The sequence below is a fragment of the Vidua macroura genome, chromosome 3 (genome assembly GCF_024509145.1).
Source record: "Vidua macroura isolate BioBank_ID:100142 chromosome 3, ASM2450914v1, whole genome shotgun sequence".
NCBI classification, from domain to species: domain Eukaryota; kingdom Metazoa; phylum Chordata; class Aves; order Passeriformes; family Viduidae; genus Vidua; species Vidua macroura.
Genome location: NC_071573.1, coordinates 56,133,826 through 56,157,128, shown reverse-complemented (window position 1 = coordinate 56,157,128; position 23,303 = coordinate 56,133,826). Strand labels below are relative to the sequence as shown.

The following is a 23,303-nucleotide window of genomic DNA, read 5'->3' as shown; positions in this document are numbered from 1 at the left end:
ATGGCTGTCGCCTACCTGCTGGGCAACGGGTCCGCCCCGCTCCTCGCCGGCGCCCTGGAGGTCCCGTTCGCAGCCAACGCCTCCGCCTGCCGCCCGCCCGGGCCGCCCTGCCCGGCCTGGGGCAACGCCTCGGCGGCGCTGGACTGGAACCGCTCCGAGCCCTGCGGCGGCGGCAATGGCAGCGCCGGCGGCGGCGGGCCCTGCGCGCCCGCGGGCGGCGGCCCCTCCGTCGTCACCGCCATCGCCATCATGGCCCTCTACTCCGTGGTCTGCGTCGTGGGGCTCTTCGGCAACTTCTTGGTCATGTATGTCATCGTCAGGTGAGTGCCGCCCTGCCCCGCCCCGCAGCCCACGGCCGCTGCCGTCGGGGCGGAACCCCGTCGCCCGGAGCCGGGATGCGGGACGGTGTCCCGGCGGGGATGCTGCGGTTCCCCTCCGCCGGGCAGCGCGCTGAGGGGTGCGGACGGGCGCCGGCCCCCGCGGAAAAGGAAGGAGGCTTTTGATAAAGAGCTGGAGCGGGTGACAGGGGAAGAGAAACTTGAGGTGGAGCAGTGAGGGGCGGCCGGTCCGCCAGAAACCGCTGCGCGTCCGAGGATATTCTAAGGATCCTCCGAGCTGCCCACCTCTGCGAGTGGCTCTGGCCAACGGGGCCTGAATCCTGGACCTGTCCCCTTAGGAGCGAGGATTTAAAGGGACTGTAGCCACTGCCTGTGAGCGTGTACGGGTACGGGGTGGTACACGGATAGCCGGCACGCATCCACCTGTCTTTCCACCCACCTCTCCCAAATGCACGAACAAAATGTAAATGGCACTGCGGTTAAACACTTCTCTGTGGCCATGTTTGGAGATCCTCTGCCTCATGTCTAGATCTATATGTGTATATTGAAATACATTTATATATGTGTATAGATATACATGCGTATACACGTGTATAAATACGCATGCGGTGATCGCGACCGCTTTCTGTAATCCCGGCGTTCCGGCTGTGCTGCGGCACTTCGCAACTTTCACGCCCGCAAGACAAAAAGCCCCCAGTGGGGCTGTTACAAATCAGATCACGCGCGATAAATCCATTGCCCGTAAATGAGCGGAAAACGAGTGAGAGGGAGATGAAAAGAGGCTCCCTTGCCGGCCTGGCAGCCGAGCTGGGCAGGTGGCTTCCGTGAGGGAACACTGCCACCTCCCGGGAGCGACGGGCCGGGAGCGGGACGGCGGATCGCGACAGGACGGGGCCGACTGAGCTCATCTCCCTTCGCGGCTGCTCGTCGTTTCCAAACGAAGCATCCATTGAGCCCTGGAGAGCTCGGCGGGCGCTTTTAAGGGGGGAGATAGGGGTGGCCCAGGGGCGCGCTCCGTTCCTATCGGGACAGCCCCAGCACTTCCATTTCCCCGCCTCGTTCGGAGCGTCCGTTCTCCCTTTGAGCTCTGCGTTGCCCGAGAAGTCGGGCCCGCAGGAACCGGGGTTGTCTCTTGGCATCACTGGCACACCAGCGGCAGCGGGCGGCTTTGTGGTGCGTGGGTGCAGCGCAAGCAGTGCCAGCTGTAGAAAGCTGGGGATGAGGGTCGCGGTCACAGTGGGGTGTTGCAGCAGGATGGAGGATGCAGCGCGTGTTAGGGATGTCACTGCAAAGCCTGTGCATCTGGTAGACCTAGTGGGAACACAAGTGATATCCATCAGTGGTTCAGACTAGAGCAGTTCAGAAGCCTTGTGGGTTTAACTATGCTTTAGAAGCTGCATGCCCAGAGCTGGGGAGATTCTCTTCTGTCTTGTGGTTTTGGTCAGTCTGAAACTCAAGCTATCTGTGTGAGGATACATTGCAGAAAGGCTTCTGAGTGGGGGCATGACTGCAACCACCGTAGCAGTATTGAATGCATTCCTCTGGGAGGAAAAGCAGATGCACAATGTAACAGAGACAGGATAGCTGTCAGCAGAGAAATATGCTTCCAGCTTGTCCCTGGAATTATGTATTTATTATCCTGGACATAACCCTTACTAGGTTCATATTTCTTACAGTAATTAATTGAATTACACTTGCACCACAAAGCCAAATCTAATGAGGCACTTGTATTTAGATTCCTATCTAAAGAAAGCATCTTTCCCTGAGATGACAACTTACAAACAAAAGCCAGAAGCAATAGCAGAAAGCAAAAATATATTTTCATTTTACAGAGGAAAACACAAATTAAGTGGCTTGTCCAAAACCATCAGGAATTTTATGGCAAACCTCACATCTCCTTTGCAAGAACAGCTTTTGGTGTGACAGAATTTGTTCCAAATTAACACCACACAGCTGTTTAGCAGTTGGGATGACAAGGAATTTACATGCTAATGGCTGAATAGGATCTGTGGCTTAAGCAACAGAAAAATACATTCTCTTTCTGTGCCTCTCTGCACGTGTAGTGTATCTGGTCAGCAATAGGGAACTTAGTGATTGCAGTTCCTGCTGCAAGCTATACTAGCTTGAAAGTGTTTCAAATCAGAATATGAGCCTATGAAATGGTGACCCTATGTGTTCACATTCATGCCTCCTTGCATCCAACTATGCGTAAGAGGCCAGAGTTTCACTGGATTGAATTTGTCATCATATAAAACTCTCCTTCTTTATTTGCCTTTCCCATCATGTCTTCTCAGGAAGAACAAAATATTGAACTTCAAATTAATTGTGAAAGAAATTGAGGCTACTAAAAATTAACATTTTTGAATAGTATTGGTATCTAGTTTGTCTTGAAAATACTAGGAGTTGGGAGGTAGGTGCTTAGATGTTTGAAACTGTCCTACTCATCTTTCAGAGTCCAGCCCCAGTGAAAGCAACAGTGACTTCAGATCAAGTGTGCTGCATGCTAACATCTCATGCTTGGTTTCTTTGGAAATAGTTTTAAAATAATTATATCATTTTTATAAACATTATTACTCTTAAAATTTTTCCACATGAGGCAAATCCAGGGGTTTGGAGCCAGAGCTGTGTGAGAGCTGGCGTGACAAGGAACTATCATCACCCGACAATGCCACCCTGCTATCTCTGCTGGGGCAAACAGAGGTCAGAAAGCAGATATGTCCAAGGAGGAGTTAGAAATGTATTGTGATTATCAATGTGAAAAGAAGGCTCTTTGTGCAAAGCAGACTGACCAAATGCATTCCAAGATTTCCAATTTATACACATTACGTTATAATTAATGTATTCTCATCCACCCTCCTCATTCTTCCAGATGGTTCCTGTTCAGCTGAATGCTTTCATCCTTGAATTAATATTTACATGTTTTATATGTAGTGTGTGAGGCTTAACCTCATGTTACTAACACTGAAGTGTTTCCTTTCTCAAGTACCAAAAAATGCCTTCAAGTGACAGCAGTAGTAGTTTAATAGGTTTTACTGCTAGCCATAAATTTCCTGTAATCTGAAAAAAAATCTATAGAGAATTTTTATTATCTGTTTTCCTCATGTGCTTTGTGTAAGTGTAAATTACTAATATGAATACATTGTTGTTATGGATATATCAACAGCAAATGCTACTTCTACCTGCTGTGGAGTACAAGAAAACAGTGTACGATTAGTACCATGTGGCATTGAATTAATTTACACAGTAATCCAAAGGCTGTTGCAGCTTTCCCATCAAGTCGGTGGGATATTAATCTCACAATTAGAGTGGAAATAAGAATATGCCTTGTGATTAAGGTAATATGCTAGAAAGCTGCAATAGATCCTAGATTAAACTCTTAAGCATCACGGGTCTAGAAGAGAGGAATAGCTCACAGAGGCCCCAGTCCTCCACAATCCAAATGCTCTGGGAGAACTGTAATTCCACCAACAGCCGCTGAAGTCACTCAAGTTCAGAGTGATTCCTCATTTGTTTTGCTAGAAATGTTTTACATACAACAAAGGGGTCTCAGGTTCTCCGCAATCCTTTGTAGAGGTAGGAAATGTCTTGTTTCATTGAGTAAATTATTACAGTGCTTTAAAGGAAAAAAAAGGCAAACAGGGAAAGAAGTCGAAGAAATCCTCTCTCTGAAATTAAGAGAAAGCTTTCTATGTGTCTCAAAACAGCCTCTTATTAGTGTTTTGGAAAAAAAAAGAGCTGTGGCTGAAGCGTCATCTAATCTGGAAAGACTGTTCAGCACTGAAAACTCTGGTTCAGCTGAGTTTACTTACAATTCAGAAAAAATGTTTTATTAAGTAGAACAGACTTAGAGTTGAAATTTCAGTTGTAGAAATAATTGATATCACCAGAGGAATAAATCTTCTCACACCTGTACACAAAAGTGTAGAGTCTTTTTAGAGAAAAAAAAAAATCTGTACATTATCTTAAGCTTGAAAGTGGGCGAAGCAAAACAAGTATTTCTAAAAAATAGGTTTGCAAGGTGACATGGTGTTATGGATGCTGTATGTAAGGTGACCTTCAGCATCTTTTGTAGCAGCTCAGATCAGGGAGCTTAGAAACAAAGAAGTGCATAAAATTCCCACTTTTCTGTCCACAGCCTCATGAACCTCTCTGCATTTGCACAGCATTGCTTGTGTGAGTGTGTGTCCTGCCCTGTTCCACTGACTGCAAAGGTTCCACCCCTGTGCTAAGACCTGAAAGCCTCAGCAGCCTTATCCAGTCATGTCAATTATGAATTAATAGAGCTCACAGCACCAGCCAGAGAAGACCTGGGGACAGAACTGAGGGAGCAGCAGAGGAGCTGAATTAAATCAGCAGAATAGCAAGGGGGTGACCCTCAGCATCCTCCCTTACAGAAAGGCAGGTGTCCCTGTTTGCATACTGTTTGTGACAGAGTTTACCAACCTTTGCTAGTGGGTAAATGTTTTACTAGCAAGCAGCTCCCCTCCCTCCCTCAAGATGAAGGAAAGCAGACAGATAAAATGGAATGTATACTTCTATATTCTTTTTTTTTAAATTATGTTTTTACAGACATGATGACAATTTGACCAAAAATACATGAGGCTACAACCTGGCGGTAACACCCATCTCATTGAGGAAGCAGAGACACCTGAGGGATGAGTGGGAGCTCTGCAGCCCCAGACTCATCTCCAGACCCTGTGCCTGGCCCCAGTCCCAGTGAACTCCTGCACACAGGACAGCGTGCCAGCCCAGCCAGGCTCTGGCTTTGCTAGTGCCTACCACCAGGCAGTTCTGAGCAGGAAACAACCCTTCTCACTCAATTTGCCTGTAAAAAGCTGTTGGATCCCACTGACTGTACTCTTCCTGGATTGACATTATAGTAATGGCTGCCATGAAAAAATAGTGTTAAACACTTCCTCGTGATTTTTTTAAATTTCTTTATAAAAATAATCAAAAGTAACCAACTTTTCGAGGCTTCACTAAGGGTAGAAAATACTGTATGCATGTATTGCTTACATTACATAATTACTAGCAAGCTAATGACTAATTAGCTATTTAGCTAACATAATCCTGAAGTACTGCTTTATTTTATTTTAATTTACAGTGTTTTCCCAAACCATTGAGCATAACTTCTGCTGAACACTGTGGATAAGCTTTTATAACTTTTCTAGATCAAAAGGTGACATATTTACAAAAATCTCAAACATAATATGGTGGAAGTCCAAATGTCACAGAACCATAATTTAGCTTACTAGCCTCTTTTCTAGCCATAGCCAGCAGCTGGTGTTTAGTCACAGAATGGAAAAAATAGGGGCAAAACTGTGTGAGTATCTTTCTAATAGACTTTTAGACTGCAGAGAGTTTCTGAGCTGCAGTTTGCATCAGCATTTATTCAGTAGCTTTTTGTGGACATTTCTAACATGCAGTACTCCCCAAAAAATGAGGATCAAAAATAAGATAGGAAGAAGAAGGTCACAAAGATTGCCACTACTAAACAAAACTGCTTCAAAACAAACATGTGAAGCATTTTTACGGATTCTAATTTTGTTGTTTTTAAGCTTAGGTGTTCTAAGATGGTTGTTGTAGAGATCTTCATTAACAGACATTTCAGAAAATTACTTATTTTCATTATGATTCCAAGGGAAAAGTTTTCAATGCTTGATAAGTCTCTTCAAAGTACAAATCCACTCATGTAACTATATTTTTAAAAAATCCAAAAGCAACTATTTTCTGAATTTTTGTGCTTAACCTGATCTCAAAGAAAGCTCTTTTTATAACCATCTAGGTCTTCTTTGGTTTATATAATGAAGTTTGGGTTTATGGTATTGAAAGTGGGAATATTATAATTATCTTTCAAAGACCTCTAGTCCTTTTTGGAAGTGGGCTTTTAATGATGTTCACTCTCAAGGAGTTCCACAGGTTAGCAAAGCTGTGATAAGCATTCTGATTTATCCATTTAATGTTAAACACTTCTAAATTTTATTTATATTTCCCTTTGAATTTACATGATGAAAAAAAGGTAGGGATGATGCACCATAGCTAATCAAATAACTGTGAAGGACATGAAATAGATTTTTTCCACCTTCTTGCTGAGAAGTGTTCAATTATCAGCTATAAGATTTTGTATCTCAGATCAGGAATAAAACTTGAGAACAAAAACGTTTGTGTAAAGTGGAACATCTCCTCCTCCTCATCGTGTTGTGTGGAGCAGTTCCAACTGAGTGAAGTCTCTTTTAAAGGAGAACAGGGAGCAGCAGTTGTCACAGTGCTAATCTTCAGCCCTGGGATGTGCTGCCCCTATAGAAAAATCATCTAAGGAGCCAATTACCCAAATCACTCTCATAAGATTGTGGTCTTAGGAACTCCCTCAGCCACAGTTTCAGACACAATCTCATCCTTGTCTTGTAGAGACTCAGTCCATGTTTTCCAGTACTTTTGATTTGGTCTTTTCACATACCACATAGCTGTGCTCCTTCTTCCTCTCATGCCATCTTTCACCATTGCTTTCTTTCCCCTTCTCCCCACATCATAGGCAAGCCTTCCTCCTCATTTATTCTCTCTCTAGTTCCTTTGTCTCACCTCTGTTGCTCCTTTCCAGATCCCTCTCAACAGCTTCACAAGAAGATCCCAATCTCCTGCATGCAAGAGGCCATACCTTGTATGCCTGGCGGTACTTTGGTCTGTACAGTCTGTGTATGGCCTGCCCTCCAGCCCCATGCCACCTCTCTGCTACCCTCTGACCAGGGGGATTGATTACCTGCTGTTCCCTACCACACCTTTAGGAATCTCACATCTACTAGCATTAAAACTATCTTCAAAGGCTTCCCTGCCAGCTTCCCTGCTGACCGGGGATATTTCATGTACAGTCCTTATCTCAGGTGATCAGTATACAGAGCAGGAGCGGGTACCAGTGCCTGGAAACCAGACAAAGTAGCTGATAACTTGTCCCCTCTAGGAAAATGTCACCACATTATCTGTTATCAGAGGTATAGTCAGCAGTTTTACTCTCAATCACATTTCCCTGAAGGCAGAGGGGGGAAAAAGTCAAATTGAATATACTGACAGTTTTCCTTTATATGTCTTCCTAGCAAAGCAAAACCTTCAACAATAAGCACCTGCTGCTGGATAATGGAAATGTATTGTAGTTAGCCTTTTTAGCACCATTGATTTATTTCAGAGAGATATGTTACACAATAACCATGAAAGCAATGACCTTTATTGGAGACCCATATATGCCTCAGCCCCAGGCAAACAGAGAGTCAAATAAAAGTGGTTTGACAAACAGGCCAGATTAAGTTCTGAAATAATTGGCAGGTAATTTTCCCCCTGTTCAACTAGGCTGGAAGGGAAGGAAGTGTACCAGCAAATGACTGTTTGGGCACTGAAGCATACTTATTACTGTCATTTGTTTTTTATCATTAAGTAGCTTTTTATGATGTCTGGGAAGAGCTTGTTTTATTTTCTCTGTGTAGGGACTAAACTCACTGGCTTAAACTAAGTAGCAGAAAGAAAACTTCTATATTATGCCTTTCAGTAGCCAAAAAAATAAAATCAGGAAGAGCCAGAAAGACAGCAGCAAGTAATTTTTAGTCCAAAGTCCCAACACAGGAAAACAGGATGAGTCAGATGCCCTCACAACTCCATGTCATTTCCCAAAAGACTGGCATTGAAAACTAAAGGTGACTGCCTAAAAGGTTTTTGTTTAGCTCACCCTCTCCCAAAGCTGAGGTATGAGATAAATTCATGATGGGTTCTGACTACAAGCAAAATGGCCCTGAGCTGGTGCTACTTCCCAGGTGCTCTGCTTGCTTCTCCTGCATCCTGTAAGCAAATACTGCTGGATCTGCACATGCCTTGACACTGTCCCAATGAGAGGAAGGGATAAGCTGGGAAGTCAAAGATGCTAACAAGGTAACCTGAGAGAAGTAAACTTTGGTGACATTCTGGCCGAATCTCATTTGTACTATGGAGGAGAATAAAGTGATGAAAGAGTGGGAAAACAAATTGTTAGGGAGAAAAGAGGTAGCAACTGAAGCAACTACAGCCCAGCAGTTCCCTGCCCTGTGCTGAGGCCCACACTGACCACCTATATGCTCAGACTCCTTCAGAAAATGGACAGCCCCTTGCCAGTGAGTGAAGAAAGGAGAGAAAGCTGATCCAGAACAATGTACGTGAAGTATGACCGAGTATGTAAAATAACTAAACTCTTTGATCTTAGATCTACTGCACTCCCTCAGTATGTCATGCCTGGACACCTCAGTGACGCCTAATATTTTTCATCTCTAATTAAACCACGTGACAAGTCACAGCTGGCAGTCGGGATGCAAGGCTTTAACAGGAGGGAACAGCAACAGCTGTCTTTCTTAAAGGCAGTAAAAGCTTCCTCACTCACCCATTTCAGCTTTTACCCCCAAACTCAGGATGGGTGCAGGAAGTAAGTGAATGTGATGCAAATTGCACAATTTCATTGCAACCAAGTGTGACTGCTTTCAGCTCTATTATAACTGCTTAAGGTTTTCTTTAGTTTTTCAATTTGTTGTTCATTTGGTTCACTCAGGGCGTACTATGTTAAATTACAGCCTTGTATAAGATCTCTTTAGTAGAATATACATCAAAAGGATGCAGAGGTTGTTAACCACAACATGGCACCTCCAATCTGAGTGGCCTTACTGCCTAATAACCTATCAGGGGTGTGCACAAATTCATGGTGCTTATAGCCAGAGATGAAATTAAATGGCTTAAGGAATAAGCATTCAAAAGTACCCATTAATAGAAAAATCAAAGATTTAAGTTTACAAGCTGATTAAATCATGTGCTCACAGACAGGAAGGTTAGACCTTTCCAGAATATATATGACTTCAAAACTTTTAACAGGTTATGGCCTGCCACAACACACGTCACAGCTGTGGCTGAGATACAGTATGGGTCTTTCACTCTATGGAGACCCATTACCATGGGAAGAAAAGGATAATAAAATAGACGGACATCAGTAAATTCCATCATTTGAAGCCCTTTAGCTCAAAGGTACTTTCCAGAATGTGGCTTGAGAGACTTTATTTCAGTGTTAAATATTAAAAATGGATTGGCAGACAGAAAAAATTTTCAGGGTTTTACAGATTACCTTGAGTATGTCATGACTTTGTTCAAAGCTTTAAGGGCTCAAGAAAAATTGAAAGTACCTGATATCTCAAGAAAACATGCAAGAAAATCCCTTTTTCCTACTGTTTTTGAGTTGCATATAAAAGGTGCACCAGAACAGTCATGGGGAAAAAAATAATTTAAATTGATTCAACTAGGCATACTTAACATGTTTTTAATCTTCCCACCCAAGGCAACCTCAACTAATCTAATGTATGCACATAATGATTCTTCGTTTGTTTAACAAGTCATTTATGCAAGAAGAACATGAATTGGACATGCTAACCTAATCTCCAGCATCAAGAAGATTTATGTCAGGTTGTCTGTATGCAAGACCTAACTGTTGGCTGCTGTTTCTTTCAGCAGCCAAACCATTTTTGAGAGTGACTGCTTTCTGCAGTGAATCTCTGGTGATTTTGTCCAGTTTTTCATGTATTTTGTGCTGAACTTAAACACAGTTCTTGAAGTGTCTCCAAATTAGCATTCTGTAGGCAAAACCTTGCATGCCTTTGTGTTGCTGAAAGTAATTGTTACCAGTCTGTCATCGACCAGCCCATTTCCTAAGTGCAAAAGACTTTCTGCTTTCTTCCTCATTGATGTTATTCAGAGGAAATTTTTTAATTAATTTGTAATGTTATGTATTATTCTGAGCTGCATAATTATCATTAATAATAATTATTATAATAATAATAATATAAGCATATAACAATAATTTATCTGTATTATTACTATTACTACTATTATTATTATTATACTCTGTATTACACTGAGCTAAATGTGGACCTCTCTAGCTTCTTTGCACCAGCCTGCTGGTCCAAGGATGCTCTGGTCCAGAAGGGCAGAAGGCTTTGGAGGAGGGGATATCTCAACAATCCACATGGATGTAAACCACTTGACCAGGGAGCAGTAGGGACATGACTACGTTAGTTGTATAGACTACAATAGCAGTATAAACTCTGTGAGGCCTAAATAAGCTGTGATGCAAACTAAAGATTTCATTAAATTTTAAGAAGCTTAAAAGAAGAGACTCTTAAAAAATATTTGAAGGTGGTAATTAAACTGTTGGAGTGGACAGGCCAGAAGCAGGGCAATGGCAGGTGTCTTTGCAGAGAGTCACAAACATGATCACGTCTCTCCTGTTGCATGAGAAATGGAAGGGAAGGTGCTCCTGGCTCCTGTCCAACGTGCTGTTACACCTGGGAGCTGGAGTCTCTCTGAAGTTAATCTGGCAAAAGTTTTATTTGGTTTACAAACTGCAAGTGGCCCGTGGGCAGATAGTTGAGGGATCCATTTCAAGACTTTCTATTAATCCTTAAATGCTAGGAACATGGTGAGTATCTGAGCTGAATTCTCACTCTTTTCTCCATTGCTTTTTCTTGTTCCAAGCAAATCCCAGTTGAGTGGACCTGTATAGCTCAGGTCTTCAAACTTGAAGTCTACTTTAAAGCTTTGTAGGATTGAAGATAAAGACAAGGCTGAGCTTTCCCTAAAAAATTAGACAGGCATAAAGTGTGTTCTTGCTGTTGTAAACCTGATTTATCATCTACTATTACCAGCAAAACAACAGTTCATGAACAGATATTTTATGGTACAAAACCTGCACTGAGGAATTAGAAGGGGTATACTAGTAGGTGCCAGTATTATAATGAGCATAATTAATTTGTATATATACCAAGAGCAGTATTGCACTAAATATTCACAAGAAGCCCCTGATTCATCACATTCTATTAGTCTTTACATTGCAAAGTTGTAAAATAAAACTAAGGCCACCCAAAGCAAACTTCTGTCTTCACTTGCAACCTTGCTCATTGTTGTGCAGAATTTAATACACCTGATGTTTTAAACAATGAAATTTCAATGTAATCTAAATACCAGTAAGTTTGAATAAAAGTGTGAAAGCAGTATTTTAAAAGATTGCATTTATAAATTTTGGTATTTCATTATAAATTTTGGTATTACTAAGTCCCTCTCAACTGTAGAAATAGCATCAAATATACATCTGTGTCTGGATAATGGAAATGTTTGTTCTGCTTGTTCAAATAGGTAGACTGATACCTTAGCAAAAAGTATAATAACAGCTAAGATCAAGACTTTGAAAAACTTCATTTTGATTGACTGTTATTTTTCATGCTGTTAAAATGATGTTTAATCAATTGCTTTGGTATTTATTTGTTCATGCCAAAAAATAATCCTGGGGGACACTGATAATCTACTTATTTGGAAAAATACATGTTTTACAAAATGTACCTTGCAGAAATAAGCCCCTTATAAAATCTTTAAATATTCTGTACAGAGAAACATCCAAATCTCATAGAATTCACTGAAAAGAATATTGTGCATTTCAATAGGCTTTTGTTGATTAGGCAGCAGGTGGAAGTAAATACTTTCTATCACCGTAAGAGCTCTGCTTCTATTCATTGTAAGAACAGCATGATTAGAAATACAAAGACTATAGAGTACATCAAGCAAAACCCTTCACTAATGGTCTATAGAGGCCATTAAGCAAAGCAATTCCAAGAACTTTTAAACTTAAACTGACAACAAAAATTAGATAGCAAAACTGGAAAATATGCAGCACTTAAGTGGGATAAGGCCCACTTAAGAAACTTAATTCTATTTATTCAGAGTGTTTTTCTGTCCATCCTTTCTCATGCTAACCTGAAAGTCATTTACATATTGGTTGATGGTTTGGGCTTTTTTGCTGTGTCAAGCATTCCTTTTAAATCATAATGGCTTTAATTACTGATAACAAAGCATTGTCATTATTATCTGACGATGCTCTCCAGGCAGACCTGTCCCAGAATCACGTGTGATGGCAGCAGCACTGAGCAGCATTCCCAAGTGTGCTTTCTTGTCCAGCTGTGAAGAAGGCAGGCAATCATCTAAGGTCTGAGCAGGGATCAGCAGCCCGGGTGAGGGCACAGAACCCTCGTCACCTTTGCCTGTTTGTGCAGAGCTGAGAGCCACTGCCCCTCTGTGGCTGTCCTGGCCTGAGCAGATCAGGTGGGAGCAAGCTGGATATGTCTGCTCACAACACAATCAAACCTTCAGGTTAGCTCTGGACGCACCTTCAGCTACTCCTGGATATCTCAGACCTTTGGAGAGATATTAATAACAAAATATAAATGCTGCTGCTTTCATTCTTTATCTGGAAGATTTTCCAGCAAATTGCCCAAGAAATATTTTGTCCTCCCTCCAAACAGTTTTTAGAGCTGTAGCTTTTATTGTGTACTTCTCCCACACTGCAATCTTGTATATTTTTTCCAGTTTCCAGAAGAGAGAGTTGTAGATGCTTGCAGCATCTACCTCCTCCTGTGTTAGTTACGAACTTGCTATATAAATGGAGTAAGAAAAGTTTTTACAGGACTTTCAGAATATGGAGTTTATTTACAACTTGAAAGTATTATATTCAACTCATACTTTCTCAAGGCAGCAGTCAAGATAGCATTTGTATCTACTTGAAAATCTGTTTTTAAAACCACCCTAAATTGAAATTAGGATTGTTAGTGCCTTCTCGTGCGCAGGGCGAAAAATGACAGAACAGATCCAGTGCCAATGACTTCAAATGTTCATCATTAAAGCTTTCTAGGTCCATTCAACATGAAATCTGCATTTCTGCACAACCTACCAAAGAAAAGTTCCAAATGCACATTTCCTACACAATCTTTTAATTGGGATTTTTTGCAACTGACTCATGTTCTGAAGAGATCTCATTCAGAGAGATAAAACCCTCAAAACTGTGTATTTTACATTTTGCTTTCCCTAGCAGGTTCCTTGACAGGTCTTTTGAAATTAGCTATTCCTCTTGAAAAACACTATATAAATTGTAAAATGTTTGATCAAACACTCTGCTTATTAGTTTTGCAGAAACGGAAGGAAGTTTCATCAAAAGAGCAAGCCATCTGACCCCCCCAAAATCCATGCAGCCACAGCGCCCAGCAACCTCAGCAGCAATCAGGGCAGAATGGCCAGGAACATTACTTAAATTGAAACTTTTTTTGTACCACTGCAAAAGTACAGCATCCGCATAAAAAATGGGTCTCAAGTGCTGCTCATTTGGAATGACAACATTACTACTTCACAACCTAGAAATTAATTTTCTATTTCTACAGACCATAGTTATGATATTTGGCATGACATCAGCAGGTACAGAAAATCTATCCATGTAGTACAGTATCTGATCTGTACATTCAATTTTTTCAGTTTCTCAATTATTTAGCTTCTATAATATTGTTTCTTCTATGTGTATCTTTTCCTTTTGCACAAGTTAAATTAGTTTTTTCTTCCATATACCCTTTAGCTGATGTCACACTGAACTGCCAACATGTAGGTGAATCATAGCTAAAAGCAGAAAATGTGATCTTTGACAGTATCTAGCACATTATTTTACAGAAACTTCTTATAGATGATGCACTGAATTCAGTTTTACTTAATAATGTCAGTTGTGGTCATTCACATGCTCTGCCAATTTCTTTTTCTAGGTACACGAAAATGAAGACTGCCACCAACATTTATATTTTCAATCTTGCATTGGCAGATGCCCTAGCAACAAGTACTCTGCCATTCCAGAGTGTGAATTACTTGATGGGAACCTGGCCATTCGGTACCATCCTTTGTAAGATTGTTATATCCATAGACTACTACAATATGTTCACCAGTATCTTCACACTCTGCACCATGAGTGTGGACCGCTATGTGGCTGTTTGCCACCCAGTTAAGGCCCTTGATTTCCGTACCCCCCGAAATGCCAAAATTGTCAATATCTGCAACTGGATTCTTTCCTCTGCCATTGGCCTGCCAGTTATGTTCATGGCAACTACTAAATACAGGCATGGTAAGTCTGGCTTTCATTCCTAAATTGAGTACTCAGCATTTCAACTCCTTTCTGCATTGTTTCACTGTCGTGTAGAGGCATTGAATTAACTTCTGACCTCCAACCTGTGTAAAGCAAGTATCAGTGAAAATGAGCCCCTTCAACAATTTTGCTGTAGTTGACTGGACAAGCAGTGCATGTGATCACTGGACAAGCAGTGCATGTGATCTGTGTTTTACAACAAGCAGCTCCAGCTCCTTCAGTGGGTCCATGCAAGTCTTGCTGTCCCACTTGGTTATTGTAGTGTTTGGAAAATGATCTGTGCCTGCCTGCCTTCTGCTGTGGGGCAGTTCTGTGTTGTCCTTCAGCACAGGAGCCTGTGCTTTACCCAGGATACTCCCACTGGCAGTCATAGATATGCTACACCCTGTCTGGCAGGACATGATACAGAGCAGAGAGCATTTTCTGGACCACTGGTGCTCCAAGACCTTCCATAAAGGGGCAGTGACAGCATGTCAGCCTAAATCCAGACCTTCCACAGTGCATAGTTACCAAAGCATCATGTCGTTCTCTTCTCCGTTGCCCCGAAATGCCCAAACGCTCAGCATATATGGTGGCTTAACAATCCTTCTTTTCACCATGTTTTATATTGTAAGTGAAAATCAGTCAAAGTTTAAGCATATATGACAGTTCAACTCTTTTCCTTGTTTAGTATACATTAAGTTCCAAGCCATAATATGCAAAAGAGAGCATGTTAATTTGGTTTTGTTTTCCTAACTCACGTTTCATGCATGTTTTGCAGCACTCTATCCTGCCAATGTTTGTGCAAATGACAGGTCACAGATTGCTTCATTTTACATGTTTACTTAGGTGTAAAGTCTTAATATATTTGCCTGTGATATTTAATTAAAGAAAGGTTTAAAGAAAAGCAAATGAAAAACTGACCTGAATGTTCTTCTCTGTTGTTTTCCTTTTCCTCAGGTTCAATTGACTGCACACTTACATTTTCCCACCCTGCTTGGTACTGGGAGAACCTCCTGAAAATCTGTGTATTTATCTTTGCCTTCATCATGCCAGTCCTGATCATTACGGTGTGTTACGGGCTGATGATTTTACGCCTGAAGAGCGTTCGCATGTTATCCGGCTCCAAAGAGAAGGACAGGAACCTGCGGAGGATCACAAGGATGGTTCTTGTAGTGGTGGCCGTGTTTATTGTCTGCTGGACTCCCATCCACATTTATGTTATCATTAAAGCCCTGGTCAACATCCCAGAAACTACTTTCCAGACTGTCTCCTGGCACTTCTGTATTGCTCTAGGGTATACAAATAGCTGCCTTAATCCAGTCCTTTATGCATTTCTAGATGAGAATTTCAAAAGGTGTTTCAGAGAGTTCTGCATCCCCACTTCCTCAACCATTGAGCAGCAAAACTCCACCCGAGTCCGACAAAACACTCGTGACCATGCTTCCACTGCCAACACTGTGGATAGGACTAACCACCAGGTATGACTAGCAGTGGAGATGTCATCTCTGGATCCAGGCCACCCGCTTGGAGATGACATGTGTTCTGAAGTTACCATGTACACTGATTTGTAGCTTTTGGAAGGTCTGAACGCTCTCAAGGTTGTATTTGAAACTGGTGTATGCATACACAGAGACCCCAGTCCTGCATGGTGCTAAGTTGTTCTCTGCCCTGCTTGATGCTCAGAAGCCAAGGGTTCTGAAGGGTACCTTGAGTGACTGGGTCCAGCATGCATGCATGTACAAAGCACATAAAACAGTGTTTCACTTGCAGGATGTTTGCCACAGTTGAAAAACACAGATTTACCTGTTCATGCTCCTTGTCTGCTGATGGAGGCAGGAGTGGGACAGAATACAGATCTCTCATCTTCTCCCATTGCAACAGGGAATAAAAAAAAAAAAAAAAAAAAAAAAACCTCTACCTTTTCACTTTGATTGATGTACAAAGAAGTCCTACCTGGCCTTGTTTGTCCTGAAAGTCATGCAAGAGATAAACCAAGGCTTGTCTATATGCCATTCTTGTGTCAGATAATTATGTGGTGAATAAGGTGGGGTTAGATATGTATATATATATATATGAAAATATATACACACATGTTAAATACTAATGTGCCATTTTGCCATTTCAGGTATACCAAGAAAATACCTTTTCCATGTAGAAAAAGCCTTTAAGAAGTAGGGATTTTATGGCACATCAGATAACAAGAGTTGTTTGTGTTTTTTTTATTCAGCCTATTTTTGCAAAGAAGCTGTTTTGTACATGTTCAATATCCACGGTCCTGTGACTGTGGTCTTGAGATTTTCAAAGCTTCATCTCTCAGCAAAACAGGAAAGTAAATCTTAGCATTCATTAAAGTAATTCAAGCACACAGCAAGCACTAGAAGAAGTTTGAGTTGTCTCTGTAATTCCTTAAAAATAAGAACAAAAGGCATAAGCCTGGTTCATTGCCGTTATCACCTTTCAGCAATATACTTCGGTTGCTCATACAACAGTTTCTCACTGCTGCCACTTCAGCCACAAGCTGGCTGCCTCCTCAAGGTGCAGAACTCAGTGGGTTCTTGTGAAAGCAGCTACTTGCCTGATATTCAGCTGCTGCCAGATAGCCCAAATAAAAGTATTCCCATCTCCAAGGAGACTAAACAGTAATTGCACCACAAAAGAGGAGGGAAGTCTAAAGGGAGAAGGGCTAAAGCGAGAAGCTTTATTAAGCATCCACAATGGGTGTTGTTCACCTGTGTCTGAGTCATACATGCCAAACTGTGGCCTGTGAAATTGGCACCTGCTCAGTCTGGTGGTGAAGCAGAACTGCCAAACTTGGCATAGGTGCACATATATATGTGTGTGTATGTAGTGTAGTATTTACTAGGTGTAGCAAATTACTACATTCATCTGTTAATAATGCATTTGCAAGCCTCAATGGAGTCAATTTTGTGCATGTGTCTGACAGCAAGATTGTATTTCTGTCTAGTACAATTCCAGCTTTGTAGAGTGCAGTGTGTATGCACCCATTTTCTACATTTAGTTATATATCTTTATATTACTTCTAGGAGAGCTGTAGCCTTCTAAACTTCTACCCACAGAAAAGATTAATGTGGTACTGCCTAGAGGCTGAGTGAAATAAAATCTGTTTCCCTGAGAACTGAGCAAGCACAGAATAGAAGATGATGTTTCCCAGAGAGATGTTTCAGCCTACACCACCAAGAGAGACAGCCTGCTGGGGCAAGGATGGAGCAAGCAAGTGAAGTGATCTTGAGAGTGGCAATAAGGAGGAAACTAGTCCTGTAGTTGGGTTCTTTGCTGGTTAGGGTTTTTTTTTTCCCTTCAGGGAATAGTGATTAAATAAATTAGTTATGAAGAAATCAAGCATATATAAAGAGAAGAGAAGGGAAGGACTCTGAAGGGAAGCGGAGCTGAGAGGAAGAATGCTGAGGAGAAAGGGAAACATAAGGAATGAGGTCCAAGTGAGGCAGTAAGGATGGAAACTGCATGAACCAATCTGCAAAGAACCAATCTGCAGAGAACAAAAAAGGTGCATGCAGAGCTGGAAGAAATTGTTTGACTGCTTTGGTAGCTCTTCCTAGCAATTAGCCATCAGTTTTCCCCGGAGCCAGGGAGAAGAAGCCAGCACTTGGTAGCTCAGGTCCTCATAGGTGGATGGATAGGACTTTGCATGTTCAGATATTTGAAAGACTCTGGAGTGGCCAACTCCACTTCCCTCACCACCATTCCTGCAGTCCTTGTTTTGGCAGCTGCTGATGCTGCCATTAGTTTATTTCTGCCAGATGTGCTCCCTGAAAGCTGACCTGGGCCTTCTCCCTGGAGTTCAGCTCAGCAGCTATTTGGTACAGTCTTTCTCACTCTCCACAGTGTCTATAGAATACATTCACAGTAAGCTGTGTTCAAAGCTCAATATTAATTTATCTTTTTTCTCCTGCAAATGTTTATGTAAGAGATATTTTTTGATGTCTGCTTTTATCAGAATGAGAGACAAGATTGTTGAATTAATCTACACTAAAAAGGTTCTCTGGAATAGTAACTAAAAATGTAATTCCTAATATTTTTATATTATTATTTTAAACACAAAAGGCCCTAGAGTGAATGCAGCTTTAGCTCTCAGAAAAGAAAAAAGAAAATAAACCCCAAGACAGACACCAATATTTTCTCAGACAGTGAGATTGTGTAAACTCTATAGACAGGGTATTCTTTTTACAGGTAAGTGCTTTCTGTAAAAGAAAGTCTAGCTTGTGTATCTATTGATTGAGGTATACTGACAAGGTATTTCTTGTATAGACAAGGCCTTGGAGAGCATTTGGTATGAATTGTAATTGCAAGGTTGTGCAGTACTTGGCACACTTCATATAATTTTCTAAGAAACAGATGTTCTACAAGTTGCTTTTTTGCCAAGTCAGAATTCTTTTCTCCTGCTAAATGAGAACTGCAAGGCTCAATCATAAGGCCTAACACTCTTAAAGCATTTAAAAGCATTTAGAATAGACACTCTTAAGTATTTAAGTTGTTGGAAGGAACAACAGTGTCTTCTACCACTTCAAAAGCACCACAGGAAACATCATAAATATTCATATTATTCTGAGTTAATATAGTGGCCTTGGGCCTGGTCTGTGGCTCCTTGGCATTACCAAAAAGGTCAAGATTAAGTGCTTATAGTTTTCAGGAGGTTTTATGCAATCTTATAGGTGAATTTGCATGGAGAAGGAGTGATGTAATCCTGGGGGGAAAATGTATTGGCAGGGGAGGGGAATGAAGGACCAAATAGTAACTTTTGCAAATGGCTGAGAGTTTTTGATGTTGTTGACATTAACTGATTCATATCAAAATCTTGGCAAGTGTATTGAAATGGCTTTTACTTCAGATGCTCAGAGACTCTCTGCATCAATTTATCTCTGAAATTAGAAGAAGGTTTAATTTTTTGAGTTTAAAATCAATTGATAGTTATTTTTCCCTGAAAACTGAGGGTTTGCTAGTATCTATGTATTAATAACTAAAAATCCTAAATAATTAGGGAAGTGGATTATTAATAATTATAGAAATCTGGGAAATTTAATTTGTTTCAGTGGATTAGTTTCTCTGTGACCCATTTTTATAGCTGTTTTTATAGCAGCTTCACCTGAATGCATCCAAGCAACTAAGGAAATCATGTACAGGCACATCTTCAGGACTTTAGTGTGTAACTCTTCTTTTCAATTTTAGCTTCTGATGCTGTTTTTTTGTCAACTACTGAAATGTCTAAATGCCCTAATGGAAACTGTAAATCCTCCCCATATGCTGAAAATGAGGCCTCACATATGTTCAATAACAAAAGGCTCAGCCCCGAAAGCTTTGCCTTTACTGCCTGGGCTGGCAGCCACATGTAGAAATAAAAAGGATATTGGATTCAAGAAAAAGTTTTTAAGTTAAAACAAGGAAAAAATTCAAAGCCAGTTTCACTTTGATTAAATGAATGAAGAAAGTGTTTTCTTGCTTCTTAATTTTTCTTGTGCTATGTGACCCACTGTGAATGAATATGGGGAATGTTGGTGATTCCTGTTGCAGAAACATGAAAAGAAAATGGGCAGCTTCTTGTCAGATTCACATCTACCTGTATTAACAGAGAATTGCCTTCCTGTGTATTTTTAGAAAATTAATACATCTCCTTTGTGAATTATACTGTATTTCAATAATAACTTTAAAGTACTGGTTTTTTAAACAGCCTGTTTCTGGTGAGATAGCGACATCTATGAGACATTTGTCTAAGTTCAATAGATCCTTAAAACTGGGCTTTCTTTCGTAGCTGATATGCGTTGACACGGGCTCTTTGTGAGTCTCCAGGCTCCATCTGTGTCTATGCTTTCAATTCCATAAACCCTTGATTTGCACTGTCTCCCACCCAGCTCTTAACAGGTTCTGGTACAAAATTTGCTGAGCAAAAAGGGGTTGCAGCCTTTCAGAACATGCTGTGCAGCAAGCAGGTTTTCTTGGTGGAAAGATCTGTAGTGCTACCGTGCCTACATGCAAGTAGCACTCAGTGTGGAGACTATGCACACACAGGGCTGAGGGATTGTTGGGTTTGTTTGCTGATGTAAGTTCACCTCACGCAGAATTGAAACTAGACTATAACTGAAAATCCAGAAGTTAGACACTGTTCTGATATGAGCACAGAATGTATTCAACTGAAGCAGTAATTCCCCTGTAACTGCTACAGAAAGAATACAGAGAGGGAGTGAAATTTTTCCATGCTCATGAAATTCTTAGAGAGTTCTTCCCTAGAAAGAGAACAACTGGCTTGATACTAAGTATATTCTAATTCTAATCCAAATTTCAGACCTACTAATGTTTCTTTGTGATCATTTCATCTGTTGCTTCAGACAAAAGCATAGTCTTGTCTTACTCTGGGCTGTGTGCTCAGCTTTATAACATTAGAACAGTAGCTGCAAATGAGAAATAAATTCCTCCTAAAAAAACACACACACGCAGTCTTGTGGGTGGGAAGATATCACAGTTGTTCATTGTATTTGCAATTTCTTTCCTTTCAGTTGGAACTTCAAGAAGCTGAAACTACTCCACTGCCGTGACAGGGTCTCCTGCTGCATGGCTCTCAGAGCAGTTGCCAGTGCCACAGAGTGCTAGTGGGAACATGTAGGATATGCTTTCCCTCAAAAAAAAACACAGAGGAAAGTGCCTGCTTTTCCAGTCTGTCAAAAATTGCTTCTGCAGCACATCTGTATTGCACTTAACAGAAGCATGAAATGTAACAGCGAGCAGAGCCAGGAGATACAGGGGCCTTCCAGGTTCCAGTGTTCAAAGCAGTCCTGTTTACCAGGAGCATATACAGTAGTCTAAAACACAGCTACTGTGCCTGTAGCAACCTGACATGCACTTGGTAAGTTACAGTGGTGGTAAAGGAGGTTGGAAACAAAACTTCAAAGGCTAGACAACTATAGTTTGAAAAATAAGGTGAGCTTTTGAGGATGGAAAATAATGGGATATGAAGTTGTAATACTGTTGGGTACACTCTATTTACTCTTAAAATTATTTGTAGAGGTGTTTTCTGTGCAGGTTATTTACGTGCTGAAGTATCACAAGGTCAAATAGAACAACACATTTGTAGTTCAAGAGATCTTTTCTTACAAGGGTTGCATGTTCTGCAGTTTCAAAGGATTTTTTTTTCAGAGATCCTTTAACAAAAAGGAAAAAAACCAACAAAACAAAAACAAAAAACCACAAAAAAACCCTCCAAGCTTCATCTTCTGCTTCTATTTCACATAAATTTAAAAAATACCTTAAAATCAAAACAATGAGCTATCACTTCTTCTAAAAGAGGTGAGTAAAAGAAAGTATTCTACATTGTTACTGATTGTCAAATGATCCCCAAAATAGCATAGATTAACATAAATTTCTTTGTGAATAAAAATGTAGCTATAAGCCTGTCACAGCTTGCGCAGGCTGATGATGTCTTCTCTTTCAAGTAGTTTCTCAAATTTCAGCTGCTCTGTCAGCAGCATTTTCAATTTGTAAGTAAACAACAGCCCCTATGTGAAGTACTTGGAGCAGTTCATGCATTAGACCTTTTTTAAAAAAGAAATTTTAAACGACAATTTGCTAGACATCTACTTTTTCTTAACCAAACTGGTAGTATATTTGCTTTTCTAATTAACATAATACAGTCTGCATCTGCATTTTGTATTAGCTGCTAAAACACATTACGATTTCAGGAAGAAACAATGTGCTGCAAATGCCTTCTTAGCTGTTTTCTAGTATGAAGATTAGAAATATCCATGTAGATAATTTGTGGTGCAATGGCATTTTCTAGACATTGTTTGTTACTTGTTCTGTAAATAAATTATCAATAGTTAACTGGGGGGAAAATGTACTTTGATGAATTTAAGTGTATTCTGAAATACATCTATATGGAACAGGTTTTTTGAGGGTTTTTTTTTGTCTTTTTCTTTCTGCAGCCAAAATGTATTTCTTATTTTCATTGTTAAAGTCTGTGTAACAATAAGGTTATAATGTGAAATTGTTTGTTTCTGCCATAGACTGCATAATAAAGATTGAAGACCAAATCCTTGCAAGTTGTAAATTTAAGGATTATTGGAGTTTCATCATGGTGTTGAAGCTAAATATGTAGCCTATACATTAGCAGAATATGAAGCTAGATATAACAGAAGTGCCTTAATTTTTTTAACTTTCTGTTGAAAATTCAACTGTGTGGTCATATGAATTTATGTTTAATTTTGAGTTACTTTAGCTGTATCACCTCATGGCCATCATGAAAGTTTAATCCAGAATCATCTCCATTCTAGGAGGTTTTGCATCTAATTTTTAAACATCATAAGATAGGCACTTGGAAGAAGTTGATACCTTGTTTTGCACCTCACAGCAGTATTATTTAAATAACAAAACCTACATAGTATACACTAGGTTTAAGTGGACTAACATCCTATGTCATAATTACTACCTGGTGGATTCAGAGTAGTCTGACATGCTCACATACAACAATCAAAAATTTTTAAAATATTGAATGAATATTTGGAAAGTCTTAACTGATAGACCAAAAATGTGTTTAAGTAAACTTAAGATCTTAGTTTTGTGAGTAGTCAAAAGTTCAGCTTTTCACAAAATTTATGTAATTAATTGAAGCCATTATTTATTCTTTACTTTGCATGAAGCACACAGGCAAAATACTGTGACTTGCCAGCAGACAGCCAAATATTTTTAAGGACATTTTCTGTTTCTGCAATCCAACAGTTGAGAAACCTGACTGTAAATATGTTTAGCAGTTATAATGTTGTAGCCTTGATGGTTTAAGGATATGAGGAAGTAAATTTTATTAGCAGAGCACTAGCAAAAAATAAGAAAAATGTCTTCTTTTTCCATAAGGCTTGAATGTTCATTGGTAGTGCTTTGCAGTAAGTAGCATATTATTACACAACTTCTGTATCTGCATTGTAAACCTTTAATAAAAATGTCTCTGTTTCTTGTGGATTTGCACTCAA

At 40.4% G+C, this 23,303-nt stretch overlaps 1 protein-coding gene across 2 annotated transcripts; it reads left to right on the top strand.

Moving 5' to 3' along the window:
• On the top strand, positions 1–23,303 carry OPRM1 (opioid receptor mu 1). 2 transcript variants are annotated; one of them, XM_053974352.1, is made up of 4 exons: positions 1–320; positions 13,958–14,310; positions 15,271–15,791; positions 21,347–23,303. In XM_053974352.1, exons 1-4 carry the CDS (start codon positions 1–3, stop codon positions 21,377–21,379), a joined length of 1,227 nt encoding a protein of 408 aa, XP_053830327.1. In that variant the 3' UTR covers positions 21,380–23,303. The 2 variants fall into 2 exon arrangements, with proteins under 2 accessions (XP_053830327.1, XP_053830326.1); XM_053974351.1 differs by having other exon boundaries at positions 20,841–23,303.